Here is an 18,836-nt window from a genome sequence, read left to right on the forward strand (position 1 = left end):
TAATGTAGAATTCCAAGTTACAAATACTACACACCAAAGGTATCTTATTAGAGGAAGAACAAAGCAAGTCCCAGTTAGCATGCACAAATAGAGCCTCCACAGCAGCCTGGCCTAAGGCATTAGTCTGCGGCCACACTGGGAGATTATTTTTAATCACTTTTAGATTTCAAGATCTTAGAAATCTTTAGATCCGGGTATGTACATACTTTTTCTGTAGGCTACTAGGAGTTAAGAACACCTATATTTATCGTGAGATTAGAGGTAGAAAGAAATATTTCTCCCAAAGAGGCCCTACTTTAAATGGATTATTTGTTTAAGAAGAATGTTAAGGATTTTATTCTGCTAAAAAAACAAAGAGAGTTCTGTTTAAAAGAACTTTAGTGCCATTTAGCTCTTTTGTTGAAAAAATATGCAGGTAATTGTGTTTCTATTTGGGAGAGTATTCTTAAATTAGTTATTTCAAATGTCTGAAAAATGAGAAGCTGTTTTTGATTTGTCTTTTGATGCAAAAGAAACCAGATTCCACAAATATAAACTGATAGGAAGTAACTTAAGTTTGAAACAGTGTACGGTAAATGCATTTAACATCGTCTTGCTAGATAGATGAAGTAACAGAATTCCTATTATAGCTACCACTGCATCTATGGAAAAGTTTTCAGTCTTTTGTCCTCATTTACTTCCTTAAGAGGGCTTGAAAACATCCAACAGAGAAACAAACAGGATGTATTCACAGCTGTGCTCCTAGGAAATTAACAAAACTAATAAAGTACCGAATTACTATATTAGCCATGTCTTCAAAGCCTCACCAAGGAATCTTTATCCATTACGGTATATTCCTTGAAGTAATAATAGTAAGGTTACAAAGAAAGGTGACACCAGTAAAATCTCACTGTATAAATTTTATCTTAAAATATGCAGTAGCAATGTTACTACAGGGGCAGTGGCTTGGGCCTTTGTGACCACACTCATATTTCAGATATAAAGATGCTCCATTTACTGTTTCCAGTTACAACTCTATATCAAAAATAAGTGTAACGCTAGGGACCATTAATTGGATGACATGAATAAACATTTGCCCAAATTTCTACCTTATCAGGTTCAGAATCTGATATACTAGAAAATAATGTTAAATTCACCCTTAAAAACAAGAAGGGTGAATTTTAGCCTAAGCGTAATTTCAGGAATTGTGTCCTTGGTTTTTTGCACCTTGAGTTGAAAATGGTAAGCTGACATAAACAGCATCTTCATAGCAAATGAACTATGAAAAGACTGGAGATAAAACACATTTGGAGGTGATGGCACTCCAATTCTTACCTTTTCTTTCACTTCACATTTCAATCACTCAGTATGCCATTTTAGAAGGCTAGCTCTAAAGAAAATTGTCCTTTGATGGCACAACAAAAGTGTAATGAACAGAAGTCTCAGAAGGGCTCAAACAGAGTTTGAACCTCTTTTTCTTATCTATGTGAAAGGAATACAACTAAGCTTACTGTTACAGGGTCATAAAGGGATCTGCTGGACACAGTAATTTATTAATAACAAATTAACAGTATACTGTTAACCCAAAAGAAAAATGGTCAAGGATATGAATAGTCAATTCACTGAAAAATGCAAATAGTCAACGAGCAAAAATAACACTTCTAGTCTATCACATTGGCAAATATTAACTAAATTATAATATTCAGTGTCAGGAGAGGAAAACAAAACTGACCCGGGAGTGTAGCTAGTTCAACTTCTCTAATGGACAGTCTGGCAATAAGAATAAAAAAGCTTAGGCGTGTGCATGGCCTCTGTCCTAAAACTTCTTCTAGAAATATATTCTAAGAAAATAAGTGGATAAATGTACCAAGATGTATATACAAAGAAGGTGTATATACAGGGAGGCCTAGGTAGCACTATTTATTAAATAATAGAGACTAACTGAAAATAAATGTTCAATATTAGGTGGTAAATCTAACATGCATATTCATACAACAGACAAGGAGATCTAGACCTATATTTACTGATGGGAAGATGGGTCCAATTACAGGTGTTTAAAAATAAAACAAAACAAAAAATGCTAGTTTTTATACAAAACAGTATATATAGAATTATCTACATTGGTAGGAAAAAACTATTACTGAAGTATGTAATTTTACTTAATATACATATATATGAAAAAAGGATATGTATAAAAATATTAATAGTGATCTATTATTTTAGACTATGTTCTAGTTCAGCTAAATTAGCACTTATCAGCATAAAAGTAATTAGCGATTTTATTTTATATAATAAAAAAGGGAGGGGTGAAATAGAGAATTACCACAACAGTAAAGTTACTAAGGACGAAAGTGGGCAAAAGCTTTACATAGACTTTTTTTTGGCAATGGTAATTCTCATCATACATTAACCTGTAGATGTACTACCCACCCTTTGATTTTCTCTCTTTTCTTTCCAACTAAGGATGCTTTTTATTTTCCTTTGGTCTGTGAGTTGCCACCTTTACATGGTAACTGTGTTATAAAAATAAATGTGGCCAAAAAAATCCATTTGGGAATGTAATTCTTTCCTACTTTCTATACCCTTTCATTTAGAGCTACTTCATTTCCAACACCTGTCCAAAAGATTCATGTGTTACTACTAATTTCCTAGTGCTGTGCTTAGTCGTTCAGGCATGTCCAACTCTTTGTGACCCTATGGACTGTAGCCTGCTAGGCTCCTGTCCATGGGGATTCTCCAGGCAAGAGTACTGGAGTGGGTTGCCATGCACTCCTTCAGGCCGATTCTTTACCAGCTGAGCTACCAGGGAAGCCCAATTTCCTAAGAGAGTCATATATTTTATTTGAAGTTATTTTCAGGGGCAATCTCAGTTTTACCTTTAATTATCCTCTTTAAGCAGGACTATGACCATTATATATCAACAAGAACAAAGTGATCATGAGCCAGTATTTGTATGTAGATGGCATAGCCAAATTAATCAATAGTTAACTGCCAAGTCTGCTAATGACAACAAATACGTTAGCAAGACAGTAAATACTTAGAGACCTCAATGCTATTGCTCTTAATTTCCCCTTCGGGCATATAAAAGAGCAGAATAATCAAAAGCTTTAAAAACAAAACCAGATCAATCATGAGCATTGTACATCAGGAAAAAATACTAGAAAGATTTTTCTCAACTGAGTTATACAAGAAATTAGGTGAAGAAGTAAGCTACATTTGGAAGTTTTGTAAAAATCTGGGCACCTGCTCCTCGACATTTCACTTGTATCCGAAATGTTTTATATACTCTATAACTAAGGTCCAGATCTGGGTTCTGAAGCCCTAATTCTTAGGCACCTATAGACAGTTCAAATTCTTTTCTTGCTCTCATTACATTTTCTTTAATTTATAGCCTGTATATTTCTATATTTTAAAAGAAAATAGTGACCAGTAATGATGTCTTTTAAAGAGTCTGTTATTTTATTATTTCAATGCAAGGTGAAGCTTAGCAAATAAACCAGTCTCCCGGTATTATCCAGTTTGGTCACTCATTTATTGTAAAATAAAAGTCACTATTTTAAAAGCATGCATAAATGAATTAGCCGGAGGTGAGAAATACTGTAATAAATCTGGCTAAGGGTAATTTCTGATGAGAAACTGATATATCTCTTTCCCAAAAATGTTCGAGAAAAAAGCTACAAAAGTCAGAAAAGAAATCTGAGTCATAAACAATTTTCTTCTTTATTACATAGTTGAAAACTAATGTAAATTTTATTCATACACCTGGTTTAAACTGATTTTTAAAAATCATTTACTGGAAAACTGAGAGAAAAAAATAATTCAGATAATTTTGATTAGCTCAAAGAAATAATATGACAATGATAAAAGCTCATTTATTGAGCACTTCCTACATGCTAGGTTCCAGCTCTAACACAGTCCTAGCTAGATGACAGAAGCAAAGCACAGAGGAGTTAGAAAAGCTGTCAAATATTATGTAGGAAACCAGATTTAAACGTGGTCATTTTGAGTAGAGTTCAGGTTCTTAACATATGATGACATATCACAAACCAAATGCCATCACCATAAAAATACAAGGTTGAATGGCAAGTATGTAAAGATTAAAAAAATTTTTTTAACCTAATGCTGATGCAAAAATATCCTTCTGTTGGTACTTTTGATTTTATTATGAGGGCAGAGACGGCACGCATCCAAATCCCTATCCTAAATTCTTAAATGATGCTGATACTAAATAATTTAAAATCAATTTCCATAGATTTATCATATGGACAGGAATACTCATTTCCAAGGGTAATTTACCTAAGGAAAATACAACCAGTTCAACAAAACTTACAATGGTAATGAGACAAATTTTATTTTAAAAGTTATTTCCCTGTTGAATATATTATGAGATATTTTAAATTATATTGGAAGTGAGACTTGAAACCCACTTTGATGCTATAACATATCCTATAGACCATGTCCACAAAAGTTGCTGAATGCTGTCTGAAGAAACAGATATCACAGCATAGTTAAAAACCAGATACCTTCTACTCGCTTCAGTTCAATTTGAAATCTTTCAGGAGTACCTCCTATATGGTGAAATTCCAAGCTATTCAACAACAGAGGATACAAAGGGCACATGCATGCCTAACAGAGAAACTATTTAGCAGATAAGGAAGGCTTGTTTAATGCTTGATGTTACTATTTAAAATTCAAACCAAAACAAGTGGCCTAATCAAAAGACTTCTAGGAACTGGGAAAGCAGGCTGAAATATAGCACAGACAGACTCAAGTCCACTCTATACATTCATACAGTACCTGGGAGCTGAATCTGTGAACATCGTCAGAGGCACTGACTAGATCAATGGAAGACATGGAGGAAGAGCGACTATAGGGCTACCAGAGACAGACAAAGAAAAAACCAAGTAATCAGAACAAAGGCGCAACAGAGCATTCAGTACCAACTTCCAAACACAAGATAAAGAAAGAGAGAACAAAGCACTATATGAAACAGGCTCAGCAGCGAGGGCTGACTTCATGCACCTATTATGTGTAATGCTCCAAAATCCTTCTATAAAGAATGCAGGCTGCCAAAAATACAAAATGGTATCACTTAACCCCACAGAAAAAAGATTTAATATTGCTGGCCACGTTTCTGGTTAACTGTTTTGGACAAGCCATTCCCTATCCCCCACCCTTCTTTTCCCTTAAATAAAAATGGAAGAACATTACAGTCAGAAGAAGATTTCTAACAGTTTTTGGAGGATGTCTATGGAAGAAAACATGTAATACCAAACAAAAAAAATCTCATTACTTAAATTCAGAAAAATGAAGAAAACTTATGTAACAGGGTAGTTTCATCAACAGTGAAGAATATAGCATATACTTTCAGTAAACTCTGGCATTAGCTTACCTTTTGGACAAATCTATGAGTCCCCACAGAAGAAAAGGCATCTCCAGATGGCATTGAAGTAGACCAATGTAACCTGACCTTTTCACTCTGCGACTAAGAAAGCACATAATTTTAAATAGGAAGGTTACAAAGTGTATTTTGCAACTTAACAGTGGACAGTGTAACATTTAATTACTTAACAGTTTCAGTTCAGTCAGTTCAGTCGCTCATTCAGTGTGTTGGACTCTTTGCCACCCCATGAATCGCAGCACGCCAGGTCTCCCTGTCCATCACCAACTCCCGGAGTTCACTCAGACTCACGTCTATTGAGTTAGTGATGCCATCCAGCCATCTCATCCTCTGTCGTCCCCTTCTCCTCCTGCCCTCAATCTAGTATTTATAAATATTTGAATTATGAAGCTACTTCTAAAGACACAAGTCTTGCCAAATCTTGACACTTGATGTATCCTGATTTTCTTTCAGATTCCAAAGATACTAACCTTAGACCAAGGATATGGATAGCCCCTTGAATATTTCTTTTTTCAAAGGCTAAAGAAGTTTTCATTGATTCTCTTCAATTCCAACTCAACCACCATACTGATATTCAGTAGAGGAGCATTTTAAGCCAGAAGGGATGATCTGAATCATCCTGTCCAAGCACTTGTTTCAAAGATTAGAAAACCAAGTCCCAGAGGATTTAAGCAATAAGTGTTGAGCTACATAGTTAGTGGCAAAACTCAAGACTAACTTGTCTTGATCTCTTGAAAAGTTCAAAACTCTTCCCCAAATAACCCAGATTAAAACAAAAGGAAAAACACAGTGAAGGGGAAAAAACTAACCAAAAACACCCTAAACACCAAAAAAAAAACCACCCAAATACAAGGATGCTATTTCAGATGCTACATTTTTGGCACCCAAAATGAGAACTCACTTAGGAACTGGAAGTTTTAGAGTTCTGCATGTTAAAAAACGGGAAATGAGATCTATAAAATGAACATGAAAAGCAAACAGCCACTGTTGCAGATGACTTACCTTGGGTAGACAGATCAGTAAATGGGCACTATCAACTTAAAAACGGAGCCAAGTTTCACTTGGGGAAAATGAGGACCACAGCCTAGGAAGGAGCATGGCAGATAGCTCTGAGACACTGCTCCAAAGAGGCAGTGAGGGAAGGTCAGCATATTTATGATTTTGGTGAAGGGGGAGTATATGTAATCAAATGCATTTTTGCATATGTCAGCTAGTCACCAGTAGCAGAAATCACCATGAAGGAATTCAGTGAACTGGGCTCATAAAATCACGTTCTAAAGATATCTATCTGAAGGCCTATTCTGCCAATTTCCCCAGAGCACGGAGTGCCTCATTCCTCCTCTCCAACCTGTACTCTGTTTAGGGAGTGCTGAAGGACAGCAGTTGCAGCAGCACCTGTGATTTAATCCATATAGAGGCAGGCGGCAAGTGCCCATCTGCAGGTGACAGCATAATAGCCTTCACTGCCTTTAAAATCAAAAGGAATAAACAAGCCAATTTTTTATGCAAGTTAATTTAGGATATACAACTGACACACATGACTTATTTCTAAGATGCTTATAGTCTTGAGAATAACTAAAATTCAAGCATAAGTACCATCTAGTGGTTCAGTTCAGTTCAGTTCAGTTAGTCATATCTGGGCTCTTTGCAATCCCATGGACGGCAGCACACCAGGCCACCCAGTCCATCACTGACTGCCAGAGCTGGCTCAAATTCATGTCCATTGAGTCGGTGATGCCATCCAACCATCCCATCCTCTGTCATCCCCTTCTCCTCCTGCCTTCAGGTAGCCAAAGTATTGGAGTTTCAGCTTCAGCATCAGTCCTTCCAATGAACATTCAGGACTGATTTCCTTTAGGATGGACTGGTTGGATCTCCTTGCAGTCCAAGGGACTCGCAAGAGTCTTCTTCAACACCACAGCTCAAAAGCATCAGTTCTTCAGCACTCAGCTTTCTTTATGGTTCAACTCTCACATCTGTACATGACTTCTGGATAAACCACAGCTTTGATTAGACAGACCTTGCTGGCAAAGCAATGTCTCTGCTTTTTAATATGCTATCTAGGTTGGTCATAACTTTTCTTCCAAGGAGTAAGTGTCTTTAATTTCATGGCTGCAGTCACCATCTGCAGTGATTTTGGAGCCCAAGAAAAGAAAGTCTGTCACTGTTTCCATTGGTTCCCCATCTATTTGCCATGAAATGATGTGACCAGATATCATGATCTTAGTTTTCTGAATGTTGAGTTTTAAGCCAGCTTTTTCACTCTCCTCTTTCACTTTCATCAAGAGGCTCTTTAGTTCCTCTTTCCTTTCCATCACAAGGGTGGTGTCATCTGCATACCTAAGGTTACTGATATTTCTCCCGGCAATCTTGATTCCAGCTTGTGCTTCCTCCAGCCCCAGCCCAGCGTTTCTCATGATGTACTCTGCATATAAGTTAAATAAGCAGGGTGACAATACACAGCCTTGACGTACTCCTTTCCCGATTTGGAATCAGTCTGTTGTTTCATGTCTAGTCCTAAGTGTTGCTTCTTGACCTGCATACAGATTTTTTAGGAGGCAGGTAAGGTGGTCTGGTAAACCCATCCCTTGAAGAATTTTCCAGTTTGCTGTGATTCACACAGTCAAAGGTTTTAGCGTAGTCAGTGAAGCAGAAGTAGATGTTTTTCTGGAACTCTCTTGCTTTTTCTATGATCAAACGGATGTTGGCAATTTGATCTCCTGTTCCTCTGCCTTTTCTAAATCCAGCTTGAACATCTGGAAGTTCTCAGTTCACATACTCTTGAAGCCTGGCTTGGATAATTTTGACCATTACTTTCCTAGCATGTGAGATGAGTGCAATTGTGCGGTAGTTTGAGCATTCTTTGGCATTGCCTTTCTTTGGGATTGGAATGAAAACGGACCTTTTCCAGTCCTGTGGCCACTGCTGAGTTTTCCAAACTTGCTGGCATATTGAGTGTAGCACTTTCACAGCATCATCTTTTAGGATTTGAAGTAGCTCAACTGGAATTCCATCACTTCCACTAGCCTTATTTGTAGTAATGCTTCCTAAGACCCACTTGAATTAGCATTCCAGGATGTCTGGTTCTAGGTGAGTGATCTCACACCATCATGGTTATCTGGGTGATAGAGATGTTTTTTGTATAGTTCTGTGTATTTTTGCCACCTCTTCTTAATACCTTCTGCTTCTGTTAGGTCCATACCATTTCTGTCCTTTATTGTGCCCATCCTTGCATGAAATGTTCCCTTGGTTATCTCTAACCTTCTTGAAGAGATCTCTAGTCATTCCCAATCTATTGTTTTCCTCTATTTCTTTGCACCAGTCACTTAGGAAGGCTTTCTTATCTCTCCTTGCTATTCTTTGGAACTCTGCATTCAGATGGATATATCTTTCCTTTTCTCCTTTGCGTTTTGTGTCTCTTCTTTTCTCAGCTATTTGTAAGGCCTCCTCAGACAACGATTTTTCCTTTTTGCATTTCTTTTTCTTGGGGATGGTTTTCATCACAGCCTCCTGTACAATGTTAGGAACCTAGTGGTAATATATGGTACCATCTAGTGGTAAAACATGGTAACTGCACTGTTGCAGAATTAAGGTAAAGTGAAAAAGTGAAAGAAAGTGCTAGTTGCTCAAAAGTGTCTGACTCTTAGGGACCCCATGTACTGTAGCTCACCAGGCTCCTCCATCCATGGAATTCTCCAGACAAGAATACTGGAATGGGTAGCCACTCCCTTCTCCAGGGGATTTTCCCAACCTGGGGATTGAACCTGGGTCTCCTGCACTGCAGGCATATTCTTTACCATCTGAGTCACAGGGAAGCCTCTAAAGAAGGTGAAGACCCAAATTAATCTTGAAACTGAGTTGAAGGATTTAAGAAATACTTCCCTTCAATTTCCCAGAAGGGCTTGGTATAATTGCTGTGAATTTAATGATGATAAAACACTAAGCATGTAAAGTTTAAAAATAAAATAAAATTTAAAATTAAAAAAAAAAAAACACTAAGCAAAGTTAAAAGTGAGGAAGTAATTATGGTGAAGGTAGTGAAAGCAATAAATGAGTTAACAATAAAAACTGAATGGTACTAACATAGAAGAAAAATAAATTCTTGGTCATCTTCCTTTCGAATTCATATAGTATTTGGTGATGAAGAGAAATTCAAAGAGACTGTTTTAACTCAGAGCAAATATATGTTTTTTTATTAACAGAATGATAATAAAATTGGATAATGATAATAGAATTATAATAAAATTGGCTGAGAGAAATATCAATAATCTCAGATATGCAGATGACAGCACTCTTACGGCAGAAAGTGAAGAACTAAAGAGCCTCTTGATGAAAGTGAAAGAGGAGAGTGAAATAGCTGGCTTAAAATTCAACATTCAGAAATCTAAGATCATGGCATCCAGTCCCATCATTTCATGGCAAATAGATGGGGAAAAAATGCAAAGAGTGACAGACTTTATTTTGGGGGGCTCCAAAATCACTGCAGATGGTGACTTCAGCCATGAAATTTAAAGAAGCTTTCTCCTTGGAAGAAAAGCTAGGACCAACCTAGACAGGATATTAAAAAGCAGACATATTACTTTGCCAACAAAGGTCCATCTAGTTAAAGTTATAGTTTTTCCAGTAGTCATGTATGGATGTGAGAGTTGGACTATAAAGAAGGCTGAGTGCCAAAGAATTGATGCTTTAGAACTGTGGTGCTGGAGAAGACTCTTGGGAGTTCCTTGGACTGCAAGGAGACCCAACCAGGCCATCCTAAAGGAAATCAGTCCTGAATATTTATTCATTGAAGGACTGCTGCTGAAACTGAAACTCCAATACTTTGGCCACCTGATGTGAAGTGACTCATTGGAAAAGACCCTTATGCTGGGAAAGACTGAAGGCGGGAGACAAGGGGATGACAGAGGATAAGGTGATTGGATGGCATCACTGACTCAATGGACTTGAGTTTGAGTAAGCTCCAGGAGATGGTGATGGACAGGGAAGCCTGGTGTGCTGCGTCCATGGGGTCGCAAAGAGTCTGACACAACTAAATGGCTGGACTGAACTGAAAATTGGATACTTCAAAGAGAACAGGCAGAATATTTCCATTCAATTCCATGTTATTTATGCATGCTTCGTTTCAACAATTATTAGTCTTCTTTCTATTGCTTGAAAATTGATCAATGAAAAAAGTGACTTATAAAGGTTCTTCTATATTTGTAGACTCAATGTAGTTCATTTCTTAGGTTATTAGGATCATGATTTCAAATTCTATTTATATGAAATATACATCAAGGATTTAAAAAAATTTTTTTAATTTACATACCTGTTCTTCTATTTTATCTTGTCTGTCAAGAGCAGCTTCAACAGCATCAAAGAACTCCTCTTCATTAATCAAACTGTTTGGGCCTTCCTATTTAGACACATGGAGAGGGAGAAAAAAGCAGTTGATTCAAGAAAACAGAAAACAGTGATAGTCCTGGCATTAACTCTCGGAGAAAATTTAGAAGTGAGCCGTCAAACATTTTGGAACCAGTTAGTACACTAAGGTAATACACAAAGATGAACAACATATGTTCTATGCAAAACCACTAGTGTTACAATTAATTCATTCACTTGGTACTCAAATACTTACTATATATTCACCAAGACTGTGTTAGGGCAAATATAGTTAGCAGGGGGTTAATGAACTATGGCCAATATGCTCTATACAAAATCACTGGTGTTACAATTAATTCACTCATTTGGTACTCAAATACTTACTATATATTCACCAAGACTGTGTTAGGGCAGATACAGTTTAACGGGGTTGGTGAACTACATGGCCAATTCTAGTCCACTGTCTACTTTCAGAATGGCCTTTAAGCTCAGCATTTCATTTTTAAGTGGTTGAGAAACAAGAGAGTAACATTTCCAAGAATTCCTGGTGGTCCAGTGGTTAGGACTCTGCACTCTCCCTGACGAAGGTCCGAGTTCAATCTCTGGTTGGGAAAGTAAGACCCCACAAGTGGAGCGGTGTGCCCCCAAGCCCAAATCATGACATGGGAATTGTATGAAATTAGGGCTTTACTGGGACATAATCACGCCCATTCATTCATAGACTGTCCGTGTCGGCTTTCACGCTACAGTGGCAGAGTTGAGTACCTGTGACGTGAGTACTTGTCAGAAACCATATAGAATTGCAGGGAGGTTTTAAGAACAAAGTTGCAGAAGGTCTATAGCCGATGAAAAGTACCAACAGGGTTTCTGAAGGGGATCTTCCTAAGTAAAGACAATTACGTCATAGAGAAAAAAGTTGAACTGATGCTTGAAAGCCTGCTTAGAACAGTAAAGCAGTGGCTCCCAATCACTTGAGGAACTGCCTGGGGAACTTATTAAAATGAAAAGTCCCAGGCCCCAATTCACAGAAGTTACTTTTTAGTAGGTCTTGGGTAGAGCCAGGAATATGCATGTTAATAAGTCCTCCTAGTAGTTCTAATGCAAGTAGAACCTCAGCTGCATCACAAGATAAAAATACAAAGAATAACAGCAAAAAGGAAACAAGCAAGGTATGTACAAGGTATGTACAAGCAAGGTGTCTTGCGGTGATAAAACACATTTAAGTGGACTGAACAACAAGTAGACTACAAGCGGAACAACAGCGCCACTGGGGTCCAGAGGAGGCTACCTCATGGTTCTTAATGGCATATTGAGTATTTTGAATTAAAGTTACATAAGAAATGGCCGATGCAAGAGGAACACTCTGACACTCCAATCTCCCTGAAAACAGGAAACAAATCTCATGTGAAACGTGCATTCCCTGCATCCAGAGGTTGCTTTGTTGTTGCTGTTTAGCTGCCAAGTCGTGTGACTTCCGATCGCATGGATTATAGCCCGCCAGGCTCCTTTGTCCATGGAATTTTCCAGGCAAGGATACTGGAGTACGTTGCCATTTCTTCCTCCAGGGGACCTTTCTGACCCAGGGATCAAGCCCTGGTGGATTCTTTACTACTGAGCCACCATCCGAGGCCCTATCATCCTATCAATTCCTCAAAAATTTATTCTTTGTTGAATGAGCATAAAAGCTGAATGCTTTGGCCTCTTTTTAGGTCCCATTTCTGTGAGACTCCGCCATGCAGATGAATTAAAATTTGTTTTTCTCTTGTTAATCTGTCTCATGTCAATTTTATTATTAGTCCAGGCACAAGAACTCAAGGAGGGTAGAGGGGGGAATATTCCTCTCCCCAGCAGCTTCATATTATGGTTAAACTGAAGGCTGAAAAGGCAGGCTTGGGTTTAAGTTTCCTAAATTTTTAAATATACAAAATAAGACAAATGGACTATTGTGGGTCTGTCTGGAATCTTCCCAATTAAGACTGAAAATTCCAAGTCACCACAACTCCATTAAGAAGTCTGTAGTAACTCATCTCTACCCTGCCACAGCCTGGGGCCCCACAAGAAGACCAGGAGGAACTGTGCTCTAGCGCTTCTGTTATTTGGCACAGGCATATCAGAAATCCTGATTCAGTGCAACAGTTCTAGAGGGTCATGAAAGTCACTTCAAAACCCCCCTGAACTTTTTAATTTAACTACAACACACATAAAAGTGCACATCTCAATGAATTACCAAAATATCTTTTTGGCACGTGGATTATTCTGAGCTAGCTAAAAACAAACAAAGGCCTGAAAGATTCAGGAAGAAATTCTGATTTTCCCCTCTCATGATCTAAAAAGGTTTTAGACAAAGTTTCTGTGCCGAGAACACAGCAATCACTAGAGAGATCTGCACGGAATGTGGGCTAGATGTTATGAGGGAAACTCAGCAGGATCTACAGACCAGAGCCTGCAGTGTGCCACATTTTCTGCGTGGCCCAGCAAACAATGGTTTACCAAACATCTGCTTTTCCCTCTTCATGTGAATTACCTTACCCGTCTTTTAAGTTCCAAACCACTATGTCCCCATCTTTTGTCTTTAGCTGAAGATGCTATTTAAGGTGAGAATTTCGGCCATTTAGGGGAGTTACTCAGTTTCCCTGGATTTTTCCCACATAGACATATCATTAAACCTTGATTTTCTCCTGTTCATCTGTCCTGTGTCAATTTAATTTTTTAGATGAGCCAGAAAAAACAAAGAAAGGTAGAGGAAGATTTATCCCTCCCTAACATAACCATCTAATGACCAGCTATATCATGAAAAAGAGTCCTGCAAGACGCCCTTTATAAAGCCAAAACATTTCAGACACTCAAATGTCAACAGAATCATTTTGGTCTCTGCTGATGTTACAAAACCATAAAATACCAAAAATCTATTCTGAACTCAAATGTTTTCTAATGATTTTTAAATTCCACTGATCATAACCACATCTATACTTTAAGAAGTTCTAATGCTCATTCAATCTATTCAAGAGTCAGAGTCTCAGGAGTCTACCAATTGGGAACTACAGTGCTAAAAATCTGAGAAAGAACTGGAATAAATTTTCCTTTATTAAAATACTTAAGTTCTCACGGCAAAAAAAAAAATTGTAAAAATGTAAGGTGACAGATGTTGTGATCATGTTACAGCATATATGTATACTGAAAGTTGCTCAGTCATGTCCAACTCTCTGCGACCCCATGGACTATACACTCCATGGAATTCTTCAGGCCAGAATACTGGCATAGGTAGCTTTTCCTTCTCCAGGGATCGAACCTAGGTCTCCCACACTGCAGGCAGATTCTTTACCAGCTGATCCACAAGGGAAGCCCAAGAATACTGGAGTGGGTAGCCTATCCCTTCTCCAGCGGATATTCCTGAGCCAGGAATTGAACCAGAGTCTCCTGCATTGCAGGTGGATTCTTTACCAACTGAGCTATCAATTCAGTTCAGTTCACTTGCTCAGTCATGTCCAACTCTTTGCGACCCCATGAATCACAGCACGCCAGGCCTCCCTGTCCATCACCAATTCTCGGAGTTTACCCAAACTCATGTCCATTGAGTCGGTGATGCCATCCAGCCATCTCATCCTCTGCCGTCCCCTTCTTCTCCTGTCCCAAATCCCTCCCAGCATCAGGGTCTTTTCCAATGAGTCAACTTTTCACATGAGGTGGCCAAAGTACTGGAGTTTCAGCTTCAGCTTCAGTCCTTCCAATGAACACCTAGGACTGATCTCCTTTAGGATGGACTGGTTGGATCTCCTTGCAGTCCAAGGGACTCTCAAGAGTCTTCTCCAACACCAGAGTTCAAAAGCATCAATTCTTTGGTGCTCAGCTTTCTTCACAGTCCAACTCTCACATCCATACATGACCACTGGAAAAACCATAGCCTTGACCAGATGGACCTTTGTTGGCAAAGTAATGTCACTGCTTTTTAATATGCTATCTAGGTTGGTCATAACTTTCCTTCCAAGGAGTAAGCGTCTTTTAATTTCATGGCTGCAATCACCATCTGCAGTGATGGAAGCCCATATATGTATGTATGTATGTATGTGTGTGTGTGTGTGTACCAAAGCATTACATCATACACCTTAAACTTACACAATGTTATATGTTAATTATATTTCAACTAAGTTGTAAATAAATAAATGTCCTCTGAAGTAAAAACAAAAAACTTATCTATCTCATTAAGCTTGCCAAAGGAAAGAGCTATTTATTGCTAAGTCTATGGGACACTGCAGAGTCTTTATCTTACTTGCCCTATTAGCAGAGTTTCTTATGCTAATGATCTTCATTGGTGCCATCATCCTCCTCAGTTCAGTCAGTTCAGCTGCACAATTGTGTCTGACTTTGTGACCCCATGGATTGTAGCACCCCAGGCCTCCCTGTCCATCACCAACTCCCGGAGCTTGCTCAAACTCATGTCCATCAAATCGGTGATGCCATCCAACCATCTCATCCTCTGTCATCCCCTTCTCCTCCCGCCTTCAATCTTTCCCAGCATCAGGGTCTTTTCTGAGTCAGTTCTTCACATCAGGTGGCCAAAGTATTGGAGCTTCAGCTTCAGCATCAGTCCTTCCAATGAATATTCAGGACTGATTTCCTTTAGGATGGACTGGTTGGATCTCCTTGTAGTCCAAGGGACTCTTAGAAGTCTTCTCCAACATCACAGTTCAAAAGCATCAATTCTTTAGCACTCAGCTTTCTTTATAGTCCAACTCTCACATCCATACATGACTAGTGGAAAAACCATAGCTTTGACTAGATGGACCTTTGTTGACAAAGTAATGTCTCTGCTTTTTAATACGCTGTCTAGGTTTGTCATAGCTTCCCTCTGGGATTTGTAATTTCCCAGTCCTCTTAGGCTTCCCAGGTGGCTCTACTGGTAAAGAATTTGCCTGCCAATGCAGGAGACATAAGAGAACAGGGTTCAATCCCTGGGCCGGGCAGATCCTCAGGAGGAGGGTACAGCAATCCACTCCAATATTCATACTTAGAGAATCCCATGGAGAGAGAAGCCTGGTAGGCTATGGCCATGGACAGAGGAGCCTGGTGTGTTACGTAGTCTGTAGGGTCACAAACGATCAGACATGACTGAAGCAACTCAGCATGCACTTGGGCTTCCCAGGTGATGCCATCTGGGAATGCACCAGCCAATGCAGAAGACACGGGTTCATCCTTGGGTCAGGAAGATCCCTTGGAGTAGGGGAATGGCAACCCACTCTAGTATTCTTTGCCTAGAAAATTCCATGGACAGAGGAGCCTGGTGGGCTATAGTCTATGGGGTTGCAAAGAGTTGGACACAACTAAGCATTCACCTATGCACTGGGAAAAGCAAGCACTTTTTCGGGTTCCCGAGCAGGTTCCTCCTCTGTCTACTCCGTAAATGTGAGTGCTCCTCAGGGTTCCACCTTTGCTCTCCCCACAGCATTCTTACTATTTCTATGACTTCAGTCATCATCTGAAGATTCCCAAGTTCACAGCCTGTCATCTCACTCCTAAATGCAGATCTTTACATCTAATAATACATAAGATAGACTCCTCATGTGAATGTTTAAACTTATTTGCACCAGGTCTAAAACCTGTTCTTGCCTCTCCACATCAATATGTCTTAGGCAGAAACCTGGGCCTGCCTGTTCTTGAAATCCTTTTTTCCCTCATTCAGTTACCACATACTACTTTCCAAATACCTGATTTGTCTATGTACATTCCTACTGTTCTATCCGAATTTAGTTCAGTTCAGTCGCTCAGTCGTGTCCGACTCTTCAAGACCCCATGAATCGCAGCACACCTGGCCTCCTTGTCCATCACCAACTCCCGGAGTTCACTCAGACTCACATCCATCCAGTCAGTGATGCCATCCAGCCATCTCATCCTCTGTCCTCCCCTTCTCCTCCTGCCCCCAATCCCTCCCAGCATCAGAGTCTTTTCCAATGAGTCAACTCTTCGCATGAGGTGGCCAAAGTACTGCAGTTTCAGCTTTAGCATCATTCCTTCCAAAGAAATCCCAGGGCTGATCTCCTTCAGAATGGACTGGTTGGATCTCCTTGCAGTCCAAGGGACTCTCAAGAGTCTCCTCCAACACCACAGTTCAAAACCATCAATTCTTCGGCACTCAGCCTTCTTCACAGTCCAACTCTCACATCCATACATGACCACTGGAAACACCATAGCCTTGACTAGATGTTGGCAAAGTAATATCTCTGCTTTGGAATATTCTATCTAGGTTAGTCATAACTTTCCTTCCAAGGAGTAAGCATCTTTTAATTTCATGGCTGCAGTCACCATCTGCAGTGATTTTAGAGCCCCCCAAAATTAAGTCTGACACTGTTTCCACTGTTTCCCCATCTATTTCCCATGAAGTGATGGGACCGGATGCCATGATCTTCGTTTTCTGAATGTTGAGCTTTAAGCCAACTTTTTCACTCTCCACTTTCACTTTCATCAAGAGGCTTTTTAGTTCCTCTTCACTTACTGCCATAAGGGTGGTGTCATCTGCATATCTGAGGTTATTGATATTTCTCCCAGCAATCTTGATTCCAGCTTGTGTTTCTTCCAGTCCAGCGTTTCTCATGATGTACTCTGCATGTAAGTTAAATAAGCAAGGTGACAATATACAGCCTTGACGGGCTCCTTTTCCTATTTGGAACCAGTCTGTTGTTCCATGTCCAGTTCTAACTGTTGCTTCCTGACCTGCATACAGATTTCTCAAGAGGTAGGTCAGGTGGTCTGGTATTCCCATCTCTTTCAGAATTTTCCACAGTTGATTGTGATCCACAAAGTCAAAGGCTTTGGCATAGTCAATAAAGCAGAAATAGATGTTTTTCTGGAACTCTCTTGCTTTTTCCATGATCCAGCGGATGTTGGCAATTTGATCTCTGGTTCCTCTGCCTTTTCTAAAATCAGCTTGAATATCAGGAAGTTCACAGTTCATGTATTGCTGAAGCCTGGCTTGGAGAATTTTGAGCATTACTTTACCAGCATCTGAGATGAGTGCAATTGTGTGGTAGTTTGAGCATTCTTTGGCATTGCCTTTCTTTGGGATTGGAATGAAAACGGACCTTTTCCAGTCCTGTGGCCACTGCTGAGTTTTCCAAATTTGCTGGCATATTGAGTGCAGCACTTTCACAGCATCATCTTTCAGGATTTGAAAGAGGTCAACTGGAATTCCATCACCTCCACTAGCTTTGTTCATAGTGATGCATTCTAAGACCCACTTGACTTCACATTCCAGGATGTCTGGCTCTAGGTCAGTGATCATACCATTGTGATTATCTGGGTCGTGAAGATCTTTTTTGTACAGTTCTTCTGTGTATTCTTGCCACCTCTTCTTAATATCTTCTGCTTCTGTCCTTTATCGAGCCCATCTTTGCATGAAATGTTCCCTTGGTATCTCTAATTTTCTTAAAGCGATCTCTAGTCTTTCCCATTCTGTTGTTTTCCTCTATTTCTTTGCACTGATAGCTGAAGAAGGCTTTCTTATCTCTCCTTGCTATTCTTTGGAACTCTGCATTCAGATGCTTATATCTTTCCTTTTCTCCTTTGCTTTTTGCTTCTCTTCTTTTCACAGCTATTTGTAAAGCCTCCCCAGACAGCCATTTTGCTTTTTTGCATTTCTTTTCCATGGGGATGGTCTTGATCCCTGTCTCCTGTACAATGTCACGAACCTCATTCCATAGTTCATCAGGCACTCTATCTATCAGATCTAGGCCCTTAAATCTATTTCGCATTTCCACTGTATAATCATAAGGGATTTGATTTAGGTCATACCTGAATGGTCTAGTGGTTTTCCCTACTTTCTTCAATTTAAGTCTGAATTTGGTAATAAGGAGTTCATGATCTGAGCCACGGTCAGCTCCTGGACAGGATGTGGTCCACTGGAGAAGAGAATGGCAAACCACTTCAGTATTCTTGCCTTGAGAACCCCATGAACAGTATGAAAAGGCAAAATGATAGAATACTAAAAGAGGAACTCCCCAGGTCAGTAGGTGCCCAATATACTACTGGAGATCAGTGGAGAAATAACTCCAGGAAGAATGAAAGGATGGGGCCAAAGCAAAAACAATACCCAGCTGTGGACGTG

At 39.4% G+C, this 18,836-nt stretch overlaps 1 protein-coding gene across 2 annotated transcripts in view; it reads right to left on the reverse strand.

Annotated features, from left to right (window-relative positions):
• CERT1 (ceramide transporter 1) overlaps positions 1–18,836 on the reverse strand; it is a 131,426-nt gene that overhangs the window by 15,691 nt on the left and 96,899 nt on the right. The window contains exons 10-12 of one of the 2 annotated variants that reach the window (XM_061429992.1): positions 10,689–10,775; positions 5,372–5,464; positions 4,777–4,854 (exon numbers count right to left, since the gene is read on the reverse strand). In XM_061429992.1, the coding sequence (XP_061285976.1) occupies positions 4,777–4,854; positions 5,372–5,464; positions 10,689–10,775 (258 nt within the window). The remainder of the gene's footprint in view (positions 1–4,776; positions 4,855–5,371; positions 5,465–10,688; positions 10,776–18,836) is intronic. The other variant, XM_061429993.1, reaches the window with a different exon arrangement.

The sequence above is a fragment of the Bos javanicus genome, chromosome 10 (genome assembly GCF_032452875.1).
Source record: "Bos javanicus breed banteng chromosome 10, ARS-OSU_banteng_1.0, whole genome shotgun sequence".
In the NCBI taxonomy this organism is placed as follows: domain Eukaryota; kingdom Metazoa; phylum Chordata; class Mammalia; order Artiodactyla; family Bovidae; genus Bos; species Bos javanicus.